The sequence below is a fragment of the Schistocerca nitens genome, chromosome 10, assembly GCF_023898315.1.
Source record: "Schistocerca nitens isolate TAMUIC-IGC-003100 chromosome 10, iqSchNite1.1, whole genome shotgun sequence".
NCBI lineage: Eukaryota > Metazoa > Arthropoda > Insecta > Orthoptera > Acrididae > Schistocerca > Schistocerca nitens.
In genome coordinates, this window is record NC_064623.1 from 176,069,186 (window position 1) to 176,089,651 (window position 20,466).

At 39.6% G+C, this 20,466-nt stretch overlaps 1 protein-coding gene across 1 annotated transcript in view; it reads left to right on the top strand.

Moving 5' to 3' along the window:
* The window catches only part of LOC126209973 (pecanex-like protein 1), a 299,631-nt gene that overhangs the window by 122,419 nt on the left and 156,746 nt on the right, over positions 1-20,466 (top strand). Inside the window, exons 14-16 of the mRNA XM_049939084.1 lie at positions 3,201-3,329; positions 7,309-7,532; positions 15,464-15,618. Of these exons, the coding sequence (XP_049795041.1) occupies positions 3,201-3,329; positions 7,309-7,532; positions 15,464-15,618 (508 nt within the window). The remainder of the gene's footprint in view (positions 1-3,200; positions 3,330-7,308; positions 7,533-15,463; positions 15,619-20,466) is intronic.

Below are 20,466 nucleotides of genomic sequence, written 5' to 3' on the forward strand. Positions count from 1 at the left end.
TCAGGAAGTTATTGTAATGTTTGCTTAAAAGCTGTTTTCATTTTATGAATTGCTGAATGAAGCACAATTATTTTGATTTATTTTATAGTGTGAGTAATTTGAAGAATATTAGAAATAGAATTATTCTGTTAGTTGAATGTTCCATGGATAATTTGCATTGTTCCTATCAAAATTGTAAAGTTCATAGACTATATACATAGAATTTGTTTGCATATGTGTACGGCTAAATGTTGGCCACTTACAAATTATGAAAGAACGCCATGACTTAAATTTGATAAAAACGAGCGTATTAGTTTCTAACAGTGCACACATTACTGGAGATTAAAAGTGGAGTATGCATATTTGTCCCATATTCTACAAGTTTTAACTGGAAATTTGCATACAGAGTAGGAGTTGTAGACCAGGAGAAGCAACCTGAGATTTGGTTTAAAATTTGCTTTGTCAACCTGTCAGGCTTTGTAGTTGTTGAGGATAGATGAAGATCTATGTTGGTGTTTCTTTCAGGTAGTGATTCAAATAATAGTGACATTATGTCTTCAGGAGTCACCCAGTGATGTTATGAGGTAGGTGATTGTGATAGCAAGTGTGAAGACTTCACCTGCTGCTACGTCTTCATACTTCTTAATGTGCCCTCATCGTGGGGGGAAGTTTGTATTTTATTTTGAGTTGCACAGTTTATGTGGGCTGTTCTATCAGAATTTCCACCACAACTGTGGTATAGATCTTTCCTTGTGTAAATCCTTTTAAGGTTTGACCGAGTTGTGTTGCAGTGCTGTGATAGTGGTTTTGTGAACTACTTTTCTGTGTGTTTCATTTCCAAGTCTAAGTAGCTTTGTACCCATCCTTCTGGTGAGTACTGTTTTCATATCACTGCAAATGTCTCACCTTGTAGAATTGCATCTGCAAATTTGATGATCAGTCTGATGAATGTCTCGTGTGAACAGTTGATGTGTTACTACTTTTGTTCTATTTTATCTGAATTTAATGTAGTATGTTGCCATTTGTCAGTAGTTTTCCTGATGTGTGTCTTGAAATTAAAGTGTTTACTAGGGTAACTCAGTTGTACACTGAAGGCCATTACAGTTGCAGCAACAAGAAAAGTAACAAATAACAAAATTTTACGTATTGTGTGTATACTGTATAATATGAACTTGAATCAGTATCTTTGTCCCTGCCCCTCTTTTTTAAATAAACATTTTTTAGCCACATAATGGCTGTAAATGTAGAGTCAACATATCCACTCCCAGTGTTGGATCTTTCTTGGACCAGACCAGCCTTATTTGCTGGTAGGTCCATGGCTCGGTGCTGTTATCAGCTGTTAAATATGGTGATTGAGCTTCACACATACACAGCATATGAGCAGCAAAGTGTGATTAGTTTCGTTCCGAGTGAGAGATGAATGCTCATTGAAATAGAAAGAGAAATACAGCCCACTTATGCGGAAAAGTGTCTGGCTGTTAGGTGCGTGATGTGGCTGTGTTGTGAGTTTGCAAAAAGACTTGCTTGACAGTGTGTGTTCCGAGAAGCCACATTCTTCACTGACTGATGGCAACATTCCCGCACAGATGCAATGGTGAAAGTGGATAGGCATGTGCACTTCAAGCACATTTCTCAAGAGCTTAGATTTACGTACGGGAATGTTTACGACAGTATCCACGACAAGACGAGCGACATGTGGCATTCACAACTGCTGACAAGCTCCGGTCATGTTACTGGAAGAGTCTGGATCGCCCACCATACAGCCCGGACTTTGTACTTAGTGGTTTCCACATTTTCGGTCCACTGGAAAAGTTCGTGGCAGGACAGTGATTTGTGTGCAATGGTGAAGCGGAGACAGCAGTCTGACAGTGATTCCACTGTATGCTGGACAAATTCTAATGGAATACATGTCTGAACTGGTGTGGGGACTACTTGGAGAAATAGTGTAAGGTAGACAGAATAGTATGTTTATCTGTAAGTACCTGTGTTCTCGTTATTCCATCCAGTGAAAAACAGAGTCAAAGACTTTCTGATTCACCCTTGTAAGGACAAACAAGATTTGATTTTTAAGTGAATAGAGTGTATACAGGGTGCTAAATTTAGCACACACAACTGCCACCTCTGGCGGCAACAGTGGCTGGGTATAGAGTCGAGCAGAGCTTCTTGACAGATACGGATAAGCCATTCCACGCTGCTGCAACTCTGTGCCAGAGTGCATCAAACTCAATGGATGCCAAATAGTGGCATTTTGGTGTATCGGCAACCAGTGGTCAGATGTTTTCAATGGGTGAGAGACATGGAGAATGTGCTGACCAGGGCAACAGTCAAACACCCTGTGTGTTGAGGTAGGTCAGGTCAGCATGGGAAATGTGCACTTATGTTATGTTACTTAAAGATAACATCACAAATATCTCGAAGATAGGACACGCCAGAAATGTATCGCCTGTTGCGTAAAATAACGGCTGTGAAAACTTGAGGTGATGGTGTTCTGTACACAAAGGTACACTGTACCACTAAGACAGGTGCCCGACCCATATGTTGGTGACGAATAAAATATGGCAAGGTTCATTCTTTTCAGAGCCTCCGCTATTCGTGTACGACACTTCATATATTGTCGTACTATCTGTGTCGACACCTGTCTTGTTGTCGAGTAGTGCAGTTACTGACTCGGGGCATAGTTGTACATCCTGCACTGTCTGGTCAAAATGTGACTATCCTCTCAGATGCTGGTCACATGAGGGCATTGAGATTCTGGATGGCACAAAGTATAGCCCTTCAGAACCCACCAGTTCCAATTTTGTATTGCAGTTGCAGAATTGCAACCGACACGAATGGCAATATTGTGGAACGATAAACCGCAGTCTCGGTAGACCACAATCTTGTCGTTGCTGTATTGTGACTCGTGCTGATAAATGTATCACATCCTTTCACGAGGGATAATGTGATCTTATCACAACAGCCAATATTCATATGTGGTTTTTGAATGAGAAAATTGCTGCATAATCTTCGTTCTGTTCAGAAAGTAGATTGTGTTACTCATATCTACTTTGTGTGGTTGTGCTGGAATGCTAATGATTTGTGTATCCTAGCATGTAATGCACTTTTTACCATCTTTATTGTGTTACAGTTTGAAAGGCCTGGACTGTATACAAGTGTGCCTTTCGTCACTAGTGGCCTATTCTAGATTAGTCTTTTATTTATATTTGTCGCTCTTTTTGCAGCTGCAGAAACAGCAGACGAGCAGCCACGCAGTGCCGTGCCTCTGGTCGTTCGGGAGGCACACGTAACTACGACGAGCGACAACTTTGACAGCTGGAGGCGCCTGAGAAAAGCGGCGAGGGACCACGAGCGTAGGTCCCCCTTCTAATTGTGTAGTGTGTTACAAAATTACTGTGTTATGCCGTTTTACTGGCTCAACAGAAAAGTAATTTTAAGACAAAATTATTTTATTTTTTAAAGGAGGAATCACTTTGTTGTTGCTGTTAGTAGTAGTGGTGGCAGTGCTCTTTTTTTTTCCAAAAGTGCAGTTGTTGACTGCTGAGAGATATGAAATAATTTTTAAATAACTGTTCTCAACACCATCAAAATAAAATTTCATTTTATCCTCATTTATTTTTACTGTCCAACTCGATAGCGATCAGTTTTTGTATAGCAAACTTCGTAGTTATAATCTGACAGATCAGTAAAAAACCACGTGGAGTTCAGACGAACAAAATTTAAAAAGTGGCAACATTATGTTGTCCAAACTCAGTAACTCTACAGTACTGTGGCAGCTTGGTGCAGACTAGGCCTGTACATAGTGCTGACTTTACACGATTGAAGCTCAGGAGTGACTGGCTACGGCATTGTCCACGGAGTCTGTTTAATATAGCTCGAGTACAAAATTATTGCATTTTAAACTTAATGCAAAAAAGGTAGACAATAGTTAATATGTATATAACTAATTTATTTTATTTAACTATTTCTTTAACTGACACAAATACTGGAGGTTCTAATGTATGTAATAGAATTTTGAATGTACACTTTTATCACTGGACTTTAACAAAACCTGCTAAGAAATTTCTGGAAACTGAAATTTTCTGTTTGAAATATTTCAGTAACTAACACATTATAGTAGTAAAGCATGCATTTTGGAGACAGAAAAATAAGGGGTACAAGACTGCGACATTAGTTTTTTGTGAAGATTACATTTTAAGATTTGAACATTGCAGAATTCTGAAGAGTGCAATAATTTTGTATGGATGTAACTTTGTAACTACTTACTTTTCAGTAAAGACAAAATGTTCTGTAGAGAAATGAAATTAAGGCTTGCAAATGAGACATGTCAACTATAAAACAAACATTTATAAATGGGTATCATTTTCAAGTGCACATGCTTTATAGCAATCTTAAATTTTCAGTATACACTCTAAGACAAAAAAAGGCACATCACAAAGGTGTTGTGCAAATTGGTCACAAATTGATATTCGTACACGTATTGACGGAAAATGAAAAATTGTACACTTTGGCGGCCAGTCGACAAATGTCTGACACTGCAGCGCAGCTGCACTGTGCAGCTGGTGAGGATGGTGAATGGGGGCACGTCGATACCAGGGAATAAAGTCTCTACGAATTTAATTCCGTGTACTCAGTCGGACAGCAACTGCCACACAGATAGGCACATGAACATTTGGCGTTTCAGAGAGAACGTGTAGTTGGACTCGAAGAAGCCAGTCGGAGTAATAGACGAATTGCTCGACATTTCGATGGGAGTGATGCCACTATTCGGTGATGTCGGCAGGAATGGATGAGTGATAGCTGAACACGGCATCGAGAAGGAAGTGGTCGACTTAAAGAATGTAAGGGCGAAGCAGTCGTCACAGAGGCACTTGGAGCTCTAGATTCATCACTGTCGTCGATTTGACACATAGCTGGTGTTTCATTAACCACAAACACCATTAATAAGTGGCTCACAGGAACGGGGCTGAACCCGTGGCACACTGTCTGCCACCTATCATTCATTGAGCTCTGTACATTGACAAGCCCGTTTGCAATGGTGTTGAGCACATTTGTCCTGGAATCCCATTGAGCGTAGTAGAATTGTCTTCAGTGACGAGTCTCGCTTTGAATTGGGCGCCCGTGTCCAGTGAAGGTGTGTCTCGAGACACTCCGGGCAGCAGCAGTGGGATATCGACCTGACTGCCACCTGCCATGTGGCCCAACAACAAGGAGTGTTGGTCTGGGGTGCCATTTCTTTTCATAGCAGGACCCCTTTGGTTGTCATCCACAGCACCCTTACAGCTCAGTGATACGTCGACGATATTCCCCGTCCCGTTCTGTTGCCCTTCATGGCAGGCCAACCTGGGCCTAAATTTCAGCAATATAATGTGCGCGTGTACACACACACACACACACACACACACACACACACACACACACAGTGAGAGTTTCTGCTTCTTGTCTATGTACTTCCCAAACCCTGCCTCCCCAATTGACAACATTTGGAGCATTATGGACAGGGCTCTCCAACCAGCTCAGGATTTTGATGACCTTATGTGCCATTGGACTGAATGTGGCACGATATCCCCCAGTAGGACATCCGACAGCTCTATCACTTGATGCCAAGCTAAATAACTGCATATATAAGGGCCGGAGGTGGACCGACACCTTTCTGACTTTCTCAATTTGTGAAGTGCTTTCTCTTGAATAAATAATCTAATTTTTCTGAAATTGTAATCAGTTGTTTGTCTGTACAGGTACATCACATTTGCCAATTTCCATCCCATTTTGATAATTCCTTTGTGGTGTGTGTTTTTTATCCCTCAGAGTGTATATTTAAATATAATGTTTCGACCTGAAATATTTATTCTGCTAGCAGCAGCCTGTAAACTATACACTTCATAATAAGGTATGGAAAAATTCATCTTGGATTAGAATTTATATTTTTCATACATGCCTAATATATGTATATGGAAAAAAATAGCAGGAAAGGGGAAATGATATTTATGTTTATTTATGTTAGGAATTCTATTTTATTATATTGCTATGTTTCAACTTGACAATCAAGCAGTGAATGCCAAACTGCCCTTTAACAGTTGTTGCCACAAATAAGAGAGATCAGTTTTAGACCTAAGCAAATTTTTTCATTCCTGGATACAATGTTAAATCTGCGCGGGATGAAAGTTCACGAGACACAGATGTGACTGTGCCAATCGCAAGTTTAGTTTCCCAGTTTAAAAAATTTCACTATACTGAAAGAGAAAAGTATTGGAATATCATTGGTGAGAGTGAACTGCAAGTAGATAGTATTGAAAATTAAAAGAAGAAGTAATTGAAAGAATTCTATTACATATAGCAATGAAATTGTAATAATGTGAAGATTTGGTGTGAAGGATTGCAGAGACCTATCCACAACTTGGTAAAATTAATTGGAGGACTGCTGTTTACTCACGGCTTCATTGTGAGCACATCTTTTCTCAGTGCTTCTAAAACTAAAAAAAAATAGTTAGAAAAATGTGCAGCTCTCTACAAAGTTGAGGACTACTAGTGTCAAACAAAAGACTTTTGATGTAACATTTTAGGGCCATTTCATTGTCTGGAGGTAATTGTAGCTCATTGAATGAATGGGAAAGTAGGAAAACAAAAGCTGTTAGTGAATAAATAGATCTGCTTGATTGTGTTACAGTGACTCTTTATGTGATCCAGTGATAATTATTTTGGTTTGTCGTGTTTCTACAAATAAATCTGGGTGGTGATTTTCATATTGTAAGGCATCATGGCTGTGTAGAATTTTGTACATAATAATGCTTGTGCTATTTGACTTTTGTTATGTATTTCCTTTTGGACACTATGGCAACTTTGGTTCTGAAGCCATTTTCAAGCGATTCATTTCCATCCTTCAAGCAATATCGTCATTCCAGGTGAATTCTGCAGTGGTTCATTTTTGCGGGTCACCAGAGACACGCTGTTCATTATTAAGTTTTGTATGTGTATTGTTTTTGTTTTTTAAATTTTAACATTTGATGGTTCAACATTTAGATACTTATATTTTTTTCCCAATAGAAGTTTCTTTAATTGTAAAGAGGTGGTCAACAGTCGGTAGATGCGAGGATCCAATAGAATAAAAGTTAAACATAAAATCCTCTTTAAATCGACCACCTTTGACTTATCGATGTACAAAATGTCACTTGCTGCATACGGTCTTCATAAGCTCCTCGTGTATCATATCAAATTGTACGTGTGGTTATTATATAATGTGCATCTGTTCTTGCCTGTTTTTAAATTTCTAAGTCCATCAACTGTATGCATTACTTCGATTTGGTCGCGTTTCACAGTTGGCAATATTTGCAGGTGCATCAGCAGAAAGAGAGAGCCCGGATGAGAAACTAAATGGCAGTTCCTACAGAGTGAAGTCTTCTGACGGAGCTGCTCCTCTGCAGAGGAAGGACTCGGGCGAAGTGAGTGCAGGGGACGCCGGTCGACCTGAGGTGCCCCGAGCGCGGCGGACTTCCTCGCAGGGTTCCCAGCTGAGACTGATGCCACCACCTCACCGGTCACGTGCAGGGGACGATGAGGTGAGCTCGACCTGAGTCTTTGTTAGCTTATTCTGATAGTGGCAAGTCCGTGGAATATAGATTACAATGAACAGAACTCTTTGAATAGATGAAGCACTGAGTTACTGACAAACACATAAGGAAGACTGATGAATGTTGCTACCTGAAATCCTTATCAGTAGAAGCAGTCTCCTTGTAGTAGATGGTAGGACAAAACGTGTGACCAGGCAAATTTCTCCTTAACTTATGCTTGCTTATACTCTGTGTGCGTGTGCTTCTGTGTACACATGCGTGTCAGAAAAAGAAAATGACCAGATTCAGATTCTAGCTTATGTAATTACTTCCTTCATATGTAATAGTATAAAGAAACTCTTTATAAAAGAATGATTTTACGTACACAGATTTCTCTGTGGGCTGTACTGATGAAATGTGATCAAGTGTAATTACTGCAAGCTGAAATCAATCTCTGACTTCTTTGCTACTAATTACATAAGTAATACAAGCTTTGTATTACATATTTGATTGTTTTTTAATTATTTTGTTAATATGGAATAGTAATTATATCATCCTTTTATAAATTTGCAGAATGAACATTATGGAAAGCAGAGATTTTTTTAGTAAATCTTGTATTTGTTATCAAACTTAGCAATAATCCATAGAGTAGAAATTTTAAATGTTGGACATATTTGTCACATTTGTACCATTTGTTTATTTGTAACTGCAGTAGTCAGTGACTGTTGTTGCTATGGATGCAAAGAGAAATACGTGAGAAGAGAAAAAGTTTCTGTTCTATAATTTCTTCATTATATTGTGCTGTTTTGGTTGTGTGTTGAATAAATGTGATAAATCTGTTGTTATATGTGCAAAATATCTAGGATTATTGAGCAAAGTCTGCAGCAGGCATTTATAATTGTGAATTCTACGTAGGCGTTCACACACACAAAAGGCAGTGAAGAGCAGTGGTGAAACTTAGAGGAGAGTATGGGAGTCAGACTCTCTCTTTACCTCGTAATACATTTCTGATAGCTCACATCAGTATTATTTATGATGTTTTGTTGTTTTAAACTGGAATATGAGGTCCGTTCAAAAAATTCTGGAACATTCATAATTTTGTGGCAGTGGTGTGTTGGAGCAAAATGCAGTTGACATCCCTACATATGCCTGTATTTAATGTGTAACTGCTGGAAGTTCATTGTTGTATGTATTTCAGTTATTGTTCAGTGCTGTATTGAGTAGAACATTGTGTCACACAGTTTGGAAATTTGGAGATGGCAGGGTTATAGGAGCTGCAGGCCTGCATTAAATTTTGTGTGAAACTCGAGAAAACTTTTACAGAGACACACCAAATGATGCAGGAAGCCTATGATGAAGAGTGCTTAATCTGTACTCAGTGTTACAAATGGTTGACGTGGTTTTAAAATGGCCAGACGGAAGTTAAAGATGACCCTCGTTCAGGATGTCTTTCAACATCTACTGATGACACTCGTGTCAGGAACGTCAATGAAATTGTGTGTGCCAATCAAAGACTGACTGTCAGAGAGATTTCAGAAGAACATAACATCTCAGTTGGATCATGTCATGAAATCCTGACACAACATCTTAGAATGCATTGTGTTGCCACCAGGTTTGTTCCACAGCTCATGAGGCAAGATGAAAAAGACCTTCACTTCACAGTCTGTAAAGATCTTTTGGATTGTGCAAATGAGGACAAGATGTTCTTTAAGAATCTCACAAGTGGTGAAAAGACCTGGCTCTACAGTTATGATGTTGAGACCAAGGTCTTTTCTTCACAGTAGGTTGGGAAAGGTTCTCAAAGACAAAAAAAGTTTGTCAGGTCAGGTCAGATGTCAAATACATGCTGATCATCTTCTTTGACTTTGAAGGATTAGTACATGAATTTGTGCCACGGAGACAAACTGTTAATCGATGATACTGTCGGGACGTGTTGTGATGCCTATGAGAAAATGTGTGAAGGAAACGGCCTGAAATGTGGTGAGACAATTTGTGGCTATAGCATCGTGTAATGCACCCGCATATTATCCCTGTTGGTGCATGACTATTGCACAAAAAACGAAATCAGTGTTTTGCCTCATCCTCTGTACTCTCCAGACCTGTACTGTGTGGACTTATTTTTATTTCCAAAGCTAAAAATCCAGTTGAAAGGACTAAGATTTGCAATGATAGGCAAGATAGAAGAAAATTCACAGACAACGCTTTGTATGATCCAACAAGAAGAGTACAAAGACTGCTTCTGGAAGTGGAAATGGCATTGGGGGCAATGTATCATTTGTGGAGGAGAGTATTTTGAAAGAGACTGTGCACAATAAATAAAAGGCAAGCATTAAAAAAAAAAAAAGTGGACAAAGTTTCGGAATTCTTTGAACAGACCCTACATAGTTGCCGTATGATATTCTCTAACATTAGTAAACAGTTTTGTGTTTTATTCAAAAGCAAAATGTTTTTGAAATGTCACTCTTGTCTGAAAGCATTTTGGGTATAGAGAAGAAAAACTGTTATGTGAGAGAAAAACTGTGTGTCTGTGTGTGTGTGTGTGTGTGTGTGTGTGTGTGTGTGTGCGTGTTGAGGGAGAAAGAGGGTGGGAGGGAGAGGGAAGGTGGGAGGAGGGAAGCAGGTGCGAAGGGATACAGTGAAATCCTGCTTTTACACTTTTCACAGGACTTTCAAAAAATTGTGTAAAATGCGGGGAAAATGTAAAATGTGGGAAATAATGTTTTAAGCTATAAACTTTACATACAGGAGGCACCCTTGCACTTCATGTATGATATACGTATGTAACAGGCGTGAAAAGGCTTGTCAGGTACTTATTTATTATCTAATGAAAGTTTATTATCTAATTAAAACCACTGCTGTAACCGGAACTAATAAGTGTCTGGGAAGTAGGACTGTTTGACTCCATTTCATATGTCATAATCGATGTTTTTGAAAGCTTGCAGCTGTAATTTGTTATGTAAATAATGAAATACTGCACTAGTTACGTATTTTTTTGTGCTTAGCATGAAGCGTTTCAAAAAAAATTTTTTTTTTCTCGTTGTCAAGTGCAAATATGTAAATAAGTATTTTGTATGGTGTTTGAATATGTGTTACTTTGCATCTCTTGCTCTGTAGTCGTCTTTTTGCGGCTATCAGGTACTGGGGGTTATTAGTTACTGGGTGTCGTCAGTTGTGTAGAAAAACACACACACACACACACACACACACACACACACACACACTATCGCTTACATTGTTTGTTTGTGTAACATCACAAAAAATACATATGTAAATACTGCACTTGACATGCTCAGCATGAATAAATTACGTAACTGGTGCTGTGTTTAAACTAAAAACATTTGAGCAATGCAAAGTGAATGATGGTGTCAACTAGTGCTTCAAGTGGCCATACGCTGAAACACGCTAAATATGGTTCGACAGAGGTGTCACGATGATCACAACAATCACGAAACGGCTTCTGTGCAGTAGAGACAGTTTGGAAATGGTTGTGATTGGTCACGATATCTTCATTCGAACGAACCTAGTTACTCCCATCAGCCACCAAACCAGGTAGAGCTCAGCAGTGGCGGGAGATACGGCACAAATTGCTCCAACTTCTACATGTTTACCGGTTAAAATCTGCTGAGGAGAGTGCCCTGGTGTCAAAAAATTTAATCACATAATATTTGTAAACACTACTGGACAGCCAGCATCATTTTTTCTTCACAAACATTTTTTCGTAATGCGTTAATCGCGGGAAAATTATAAATAAGTTATGCAAAACATGTGCAAATTAACATTGTCGGTATAGGAAATTGGACAGGACCGATAAAAAATGTCATAAATGGTGGGAAAACGTCAATTCCGGGAACGTAAAAGCGGGGTTATACTGTAGTTTGTTGTTACAGGCCACAATTCAGTATTTAGTGACGAGATTAATAGCTGCAGCACCTCAGGTACTGATAAACTTTCAGGAAAATACAGTTAATTTTATGGTTATCAGTTTGTTGATATTGTGATTTTTAAATGTGTTCTAATTTAGAATGTAAAATCTCATGGTCACGTTGTAGAGAAAGATGAGGAAGGGAGAAACTAAAAGGAGAGCAAGAGGTGCTTACATTCCCCTGCTGCCAACTAACTACCTCTGCGGCGAGTGTGAAGCAACAACATTCGACACTTAAAAGTGTTAATAACACTGTTCATTTGTTCCTTTTATCATCCAGATGCTGGCTTAAAATAGTTTTTAGGCCAGTTTAGATTTGGATAGGTGAGTTGGCTACATAAAGTCACCTAAAAATATTGGGGAAGTAAGATGATTAAGAGCAACTAAGTTCATTTTCCTGTAACTTCAATTCAGTTTCAGCTATACGCATTTTCCATTAAATTCCTGGAAACTGACTATTACTACTGTGCGTGAGATAATCGAGATATAGGACCTATGGATTGCAAAAATAAGGACCTTTAGTTGATTGTTAAGCCAGTAATGTCTCACACTGCTAATTTTAGTCTGGCCAGTAGTTTCTAACCGTTTTCCCAGTTTGAAGTATCTATCCCTTAGCAGAGCCCTACATATTTTGAGAAGTTTCTTTTATGTTAGAAGGACTGCAGTGTTTATACCGAATGCTTAACAGAGACTTAATTGCTTTGTTTGACAGAGAAACATGCTACTCTAGTTGTACCGGATAGTTCAAGCCATTGTGCGACTTGACTAATGCTCAACTCTACCTATTAAGAATCAAATTACCCATCTTATTACATACTACTGAGGCTCAATAAAATAAAAAAGGTGCCATCTAACTCTTTCAGTACGTTGTATTGCCCTTTTCCTCTGATGCTGTTACATTGGTTTATGACACAACAGAAGATAATGAAGGTGTTAAACTAAATTTTACAAGGGACAACCGGGCTTGAGTGTGTTAGTTAACCTGTTGAGATCTTGATTGTGGGGCTAGACTTATTTGTAACATAACTCAATGTCTTAGGTTAGATCACAAGGTGATAATTTGATTGTTAGCTGGGGAAGCCAATGAGTGTGAATGCAAAATAAAGGTTGTGTTGTATAGCCTGATGTGTTTGTTTGCAGCACATGTAATGAATTTTTCATTATAAGAACATAAACTGCAAGGTGAAATCAAAAAGCTTATATTGTGCAATTGACAAGTCTCTGACAGGTCTTTTGGTGCACATTGTGTATGAATATTAAACATAAACTATGAGATGTGCAATTTAACTATTACCAATCGATTTTCTCTCTCTCTCTCTCTGTGTGTGTGTGTGTGTGTGTGTCTTTTTAATATTTGGGGTACATCGGCTTTGTAGTAGATTTATTCAACTACTTGGTTGTTCACTTGTTACCTGTTCTGTAATGTTGTAGGACCAGCACGTAAAAAATCTGCTAAATAAATGCATATAAAAACAAAATAATAAGTGGGTGGTTTAGCTGTGAATGTCAACAAATTCCATTTTTAATGGCTGTGTGTTGCTGTCAAGCCATTTTGCAGTGTCATCAAAGCAAACACTTACTGGAAGACAAGGAGTGCAGACTCATGGACGGACAGGATCACAACTGTTACTAGCTTAAGCCTGATAAAAAGAGGGCGGCAGTACTCTTTAAGACCAGCCTTGCATAATATATGGACAACTTTTTTTTGGACTTTTAAAATGTTGCTGATATGAGGTGTCCACACCTGAGAAGGCCACATTAGATGTGTGACTGAAGGAACCCAAAATACGCCATATGGAGATAATTATTACTGGCCATCTCTCTGTTTCCATGTGAGGTAGGACACTGGCGAGATATTCGTTCTCTCTCATTCTTCTCGTGTGTCCATATCAACCCAGTCTTGGGTTGTATTTATCTAGTCTAATGTTAGTCCTTAGTCCTCAAGAACTTCATTCTGCTGGCCTTTTCTCTGCTTTTATAACTCTTCTTCTTGTCCATGTTTCTGTGGTATAAGTCGAAATGGGTACCTAGTACAGAATGTGTGACACAGATGTTTATAAAGTCTACAAAGGAGATTGCTTACAAATAACTCGTGCGACCAGTTCTAGAATATTGCTCAAGTGTGTGGAACCCATACCAAATATACTAACACAGGATATTAAAGGTATACAGAGAAGAGCAGCACAAATGTCACAGGTTTGTTTGACCCATAGGAGTGTGTCACTGATTTTGAAAGAACTGAACTGGCAGATTCTGGAAAATAAATGTGAACTGTCCCAAGAAAGTCTACTAACAGAGTTCTTTAAATGGTGACTCTAGGAATATACTAGAGCCCCTACATATCATCCACATAAGGATTGTGAAGATGAGATTAGAAAGATTACAGCATGCACGGAGGCATTCAAACAACCAGTCATCCTATGCTCCATATGTGAATGAAACAGGAAGAAACCCTAATAAGTGGTACAATGGAATGTACCTTTTGCAGAGTATAGATGTCCTGTATTTACTCGAATCCAAGCCGTGCTTTTTTTCCGGTTTTTGTAATCCAAAAAACCGCCTGTGGCTTAGAATCGAGTGCAAAGTAAGTGGAAGTTCTGAAAAATGTTGGTAGGTGCCACCACAACTAACTTCTGCCGTCGAATATATGAGCGCTACACAGGCATGCTTTGCAGGCACAAAGATAAATACTGGCACCAAAACCTCTGTGTCAGAAAATAAATTAAAAGAAAAGGTAGAAGAATGTAAACATAATGCCATGTATTCTTTTGTGTTTGCTGCTATCTCATTTTAATCCTGTCTGCCTAATAAACTACGAAACTAGAGTGAGACAACATCAAACACGGAAGAATATACATATCATGTCATGTTTCGTATTATTCTTATGCTGAATAGTGATAGTCAGAAATGAAGCACGGCAACTGACTAGATTTTTAAATCTAAGATGACTCTAATTTCTGTGCAGAATGTAATGTACTAAAGTGGCATCTGCAAAGATTTTCAAACGGAGAAAAATTTTCAGAACATCTTCTATCATACGCAGTATATTATTTGGTTCTTGTTGATCATTATCAAAGAAAGCAGCAGTGTAAGTAACAACAAATAGCAGTCTCTTGCCTTTGTTTCGCTTATGGGTCAATTCATCTCCTTTTTTTTATTGTAAGTGGCGGTAGCGCGCACAAAAGCGAGCCATGCCGTGAGCGGCTACAGGTCATAAACACTCATTATCAGAATGCAACAAACAATGCATGACACAGTACAATAATGCAGTTTCAGCTTAGAGTGACGTAAACACCTATAACAAAGAGAATGGCATTTATCAGATCAAAGCACAATAAGTAATCGATTCAATCCAGACGAAGCACGTGAAAGAGGAAGGGTACCCATATAAATACGGACGGAGCGCCTGATACATAGCAATGGCTACTTTGTAAATCTTAATTGTTAAGCTTACGACTCGAACCAAACTACTGTAGCTGTATCTTCATCCATTCGACCTAAATTGTGTCTCATGTTACAATGGATCAACTGTTTCGATTTGGAGGTGCGGTCTAAGACTTTTCTCTTATCTTGAATTTCGAGTCTCAAATTCCAGGTGCGGCTTAGATTCGGGAAAATTATTTTTCCTTGATTTCGAGTGTCATTTTTCATGTGCGGCTTAGATTCGAGTAAATACAGTAAATGTAGACGTAATGAATGGTTTAAAGTGTTCTTTAATACAATCTACATTAATTTATAATATCTACTTCTAATTCTTCATGTTTGAATGTAATGTTTAAATTGGCTCACTGTTCCTGATGCATTCTGTACCTTCCCACTTCTTTTATATTATAATTTTGACTTTTGACCACTGCTGAAGAGACTGGATAGACAGGAGCCTGATTTGCTAGTACTTTGTTCATGGCAGTAATGTTATCAGCTTCTTTGAATGATAGTATATTTCAGAGGCATATGTTAGCCATTAGTTTTCCCATTGTTATGGATCTCGTATCAGTGGCTGGTGACAATTTTTCTTCAGGTGCTGACACCAGTCCCCTGGGTTGCCGCTTTCCTCGCTGCTCGCCGTGAAATAATGGGCGATTTGGAAAGCTTGGGTTTCAGTGCCAACACACCGAGTGGACCTCCTGTTCGGTCACGCCACCGACGCATCAGGCGGGGAAATCGAGCTCACAGGTGCCTGACAATGCTTTTAAATTGAAGAAAGTTACACAGGCCGATTGAGCCAATCTGTGTGTGTTCTTATGTGAGCTGCCGAGTATCTCGTTTACGCATATATGACTATAGATTCCTGTAGCCACTCCCATCTTCTTCTACATTCACAAGGAAAGTTTTATTCATGGAAGGGCCACCAGGCTTGTGGTACACATTTTCAGTTCAGCTCTGCAATTCACTTATGTAAACTATTTTGGTATTTAGTGTGCTGAAACCTAATATGATAACAGAAAAGCTGTATCTCACACACTTATTTTACAATGAACACTCAGACATTTAAACATACATGTTTTTAGAAATTTTAATTTTATGCATTTCATATGCCATTTCAGTTTATAATATAATTAATATACAGGGTGTTCCAGAAACTTTGCAGCTGACTTTTAGGGTAGGTGGGGCACATTGTAAGGATCGAGAGTTGCATAACAGCCCATAGCTGCAACATCACCAACACAGAGTTGTTACATGCCTTTTATCTCCAGTGGGTGCTGTTACTGCACCCTGGTAACAATCCTGCTTGAGTGCATTTTGCACATTCGTTTCTGCAACAAAATATGCATTTCTCAGCTTATGTGTTGTTCTCTGGTGATGCCACAGTCACTAATGACTTTGTATTTAATCTCCACAGTGAGCATTTGTGGGCACAAGAAAACCCACATGGTGTGCAGCGTCATATGTCACAACATCGTTACACAGTTAATTTGTAAGTGGGTTTGGTTGGCGACTACTTAGTCGGCCTGCACCATTTTTGATCCCTCTTGACAGCCCCGAAGTGAGAGGAAGATTTGTCTATCATTCAAGGAGGTCATTACTAAGTTCTTGTTGTTGTTGTGGTCTTCAGTCCTGAGACTAGTTTGATGCAGCTCTCCATGCTACTCTATCCTGTGCAAGCTTCTTCATCTCCCAGTACCTACTGCAACCTACATCCTTCTGAATCTGCATAGTGTATTCATCTCTTGGTCTCCCCCTACGATTTTTACCCTTCACGCTGCCCTCCAATACTAAATTGGTGATCCCTTGATGCCTCAGAACATGTCCTACCAACCGATCCCTTCTTCTAGTCAAGTTGTGCCACAAACTCCTCTTCTCCCCAATCCTATTCAGTACCTCCTCATTAGTTATGTGAGCTACCCATCTAATCTTCAGCATTCTTCTGTAGCACCACATTTCGAACGCTTCTATTCTCTTCTTGTCCAAACTATTTACCGTCCATGTTTCACTTCCATACATGGCTACACTCCATACAAATACTTTCAGAAATGACTTCCTGACACTTAAATCTATTCTCGATGTTAACAAATTTCTCTTCTTCAGAAACGCTTTCCTTGCCATTGCCAGTCTACATTTTATATCCTCCCTACTTCGACCATCATCAGTTATTTTGCTCCCCAAATAGCAAAACTCCTTTACTACTTTAAGTGTCTCATTTCCTAATCTAATACCCTCAACATCACCCGACTTAATTCGACTACATTCCATTATCTTCGTTTTGCTTTTGTTGATGTTCATCTTATATCCACCCTTCAAGACACCATCCATTCCGTTCAACTGCTCTTACAAGTCCTTTGCTGTCTCTGACAGAATTACAGTGTCATCGGCAAACCTCAAAGTTTTTATTTCTTCTCCATGGATTTTAATACCTACTCCGAATTTTTCTTTTGTTTCCTTTACTGCTTGCTCAATATACAGATTGAATAACATCGGGGAGAGGCTACAACCCTGTCTTACTCCCTTCCCAACCACTGCTTCCCTTTCATGTCCCTTGACTCTTATAACTGCCATCTGGTTTCTGTACAAATTGTAAATAGCCTTTCGCTCCCTGTATTTTACCCCTGCCACCTTTAGAATTTGAAAGAGAGTATTCCAGTTAACATTGTCAAAAGCTTTCTCTAAGTCTACAAATGCTAGAAACGTAGGTTTGCCTTTCCTTAATCTTTCTTCTAAGATAAGTCGTAAGGTCAGTATTGCCTCACATGTTCCAGTATTTCTATGGAATCCAAACTGATCTTCCCCGAGGCCGACTTCTACTAGTTTTTCCATTCGTCTGTAAACAACTCGCGTTAGTATTTTGCAGCCGTGGCTTATTAAACTGATAGTTCGGTAATTTTCACATCTGTCAACACCTGCTTTCTTTGGGATTGGAATTATTATATTCTTCTTGAAGTCTGAGGGAATTCGCCTGTTTCATACATCTTGCTCACCAGATGGTAGAGTTTTGTCAGGACTGGCTCTCCCAAGGCCGCCAGTAGTTCCAATGGAATGTTGTCTACTCCGGGGGCCATGTTTCGATTCAGGTCTTTCAGTGCTCTGTCAAACTCTTCACGCAGTATCGTATCTCCCATTTCATCTTCATCTACATCCTCTTCCATTTCCATAATATTGTCCTCAAGTACATCGCCCTTGTATAGACCCTCTATATACTCCTTCCACCTTTCTGCTTTCCCTTCTTTGCTTAGAACTGGGTTTCCATCTGAGCTCTTGATATTCATACAAGTGGTTGTTCTCTTATCTCCAAAGGTCTCTTTAATTTTCCTGTAGGCAGTATCTATCTTACCCCTAGTAAGATAAGCCTCTACATCCTTACATTTGTCCTCTAGCCATCCCTGCTTAGCCATTTTGCACTTCCTGTCGATCTCATTTTTGAGACGTTTATATTCCTTTTTGCCTGCTTCATTTACTGCATTTTTATATTTTCTCCTTTCATCAATTAAATTCAATATTTCTTCTGTTACCCAAGGATTTCTATTAGCCCTCGTCTTTTTACCTACTTGATCCTCTGCTTCACTACTTCATCCGTCAGAGCTACCCATTCTTCTTCTACTGTATTTCTTTCCCCCATTCCTGTCAATTGTTCCCTTATGCTCTCCCTGAAACTCTCTACAACCTCTGGTTCTTTCAGTTTATCCAGGTCCCATCTCCTTAAATTCCCACCTTTTTGCAGTTTCTTCATTTTCGATCTGCAGTTCATAACCAATAGACTGTGGTCAGAATCCACATCTGCCCCTGGAAATGTCTTACAATTTAAAGCCTGCTTCCTAAATCTCTGTCTTACCATTATATAATCTATCTAAGTTCTTAGGTAACAAAAAGTACCCACACTATATGTTTCTTTTTCAGCTGTCATGATGGGAAAGTTCAATACTTTAAGTTGTTTGATGAGCCTCAACGTACACTTTTTCGACAGTCACCTGGATTGTTTTTGGTAATGGGAAGTGGGTATTAGGACCACTAGAATACCCGTCTTAAAATACTGCTCATATGTGTGGGACCCTTAACAGATAAGACTAATGGGTTATATTGAACATATTCAAATAAGAGCCACAAAAATGTTTTGTTAATATTAGATGAGAACATTAATTGGCAGATGCTGGAATGTAGAAGTTTGTTATCTTGTGATAGCATACTTAACAAAGTTTTAAGAACCCATATGAAGTGAAGAATTTACTACAACCCTCTATGTATTGCTCCCAGAGCGACCACGAAGACACAGTTACACTAATTATGGCATGCATAGAGGCAAATAAGGAGTCACCCTCTCTGATCTCCTTAAGTGAGTAGAACGGGAAGAAACTCTTAACATGTGGTACAATGATAAGTACCCTCTGCTGTACACTTCATAGACTATTTTTGTAATGTGTTTGTAGATGTAAATGTGACGGGAGATTGCTGTTGGTCACTTCACAGAGACGCATAACAGGCATCGGAGAAAAAGTGATGTTAAAAGCTTTAAGGAGAAAAGAAATGTAAACCAATGGATGTACAATTCTTATACAAAAGAAAAATCCAGCATGGAATAATGATAATATTGTGAAAAGAATATACTGCTACTCACCATATAGAGGGGACGTTGAATCACAGAGAGGCACAACAAAGAGACTGCTAAACATGCCAAAAGGTCTTCCAGCCAAAAGGTCTTCTTCTAAATAGACATATCACACACACACACACACACACACACACACACACACACACACGCAAGCACAACCCACACACACATGACCACTGTCTCTGGGCTCTGAGGCTGCCCTGTGAGCAACTGCACATAATGGAAGAAGCAGTCTGGGTGGTGGGGATGACGAGGAGGCTGGGTCGGGGAGGGGAATGGGTAGCAGGGTAGATGTGGGGGAGGGTGGGTGAAGTGCTGCTTTAGGGAGCATGCAGGGAGTGATGGCGACAGGAGGTTAGGGCAGCTAAGTGCTGTCGGGATGGGGGTGGGGGGGGAGGGGGGTGGAAGTTGGAGAGGAGAGAAGTGAATGGGGAAAAAGACAGCGGGTGTACTGGTGGAATACAAAGCTGTGAAGTTCCGGAGTGGGAGCAGAGAAGGGGATAGCTGGGTGAGAATGTCTTTGACTGGAGAGGGATTACGGAAATTGCAGGGAGAGTTCCCACATGCACAATAGAGTAAAACTGCTGTTGGTTGGAAGGATCCACATGATGCAGGCTATGAAGCAGTCATTGATATGAAAAACGTTGTTTGGGCAGCATGCTCGGCAACTGGATGGCCCAGCTGTCTCTCGGCCACTGTTTATCGGTGCTCATTCATATGGACAGACAGCTTGTTGGTTGTCTTGCCCATGTAGAATGCAGCACGGTAGTTGCAGCTTAACTTGTAGATCATATGACTGACTTCACAGGTAGCCCTGCCATTGATGAGATAGATGTTGCTTGTAACTGGAATGGAGTAGGTGGTGGTGGTGGTGGTGGTGGTGGTGGTGGTGGTGGTATGGGATAGGTCTTGAATCTAGCTCTATTACAGAGATATCAGCCACAAGGCAAGGATGTGGGAGATGGGGTGGATTAGGAATGGAC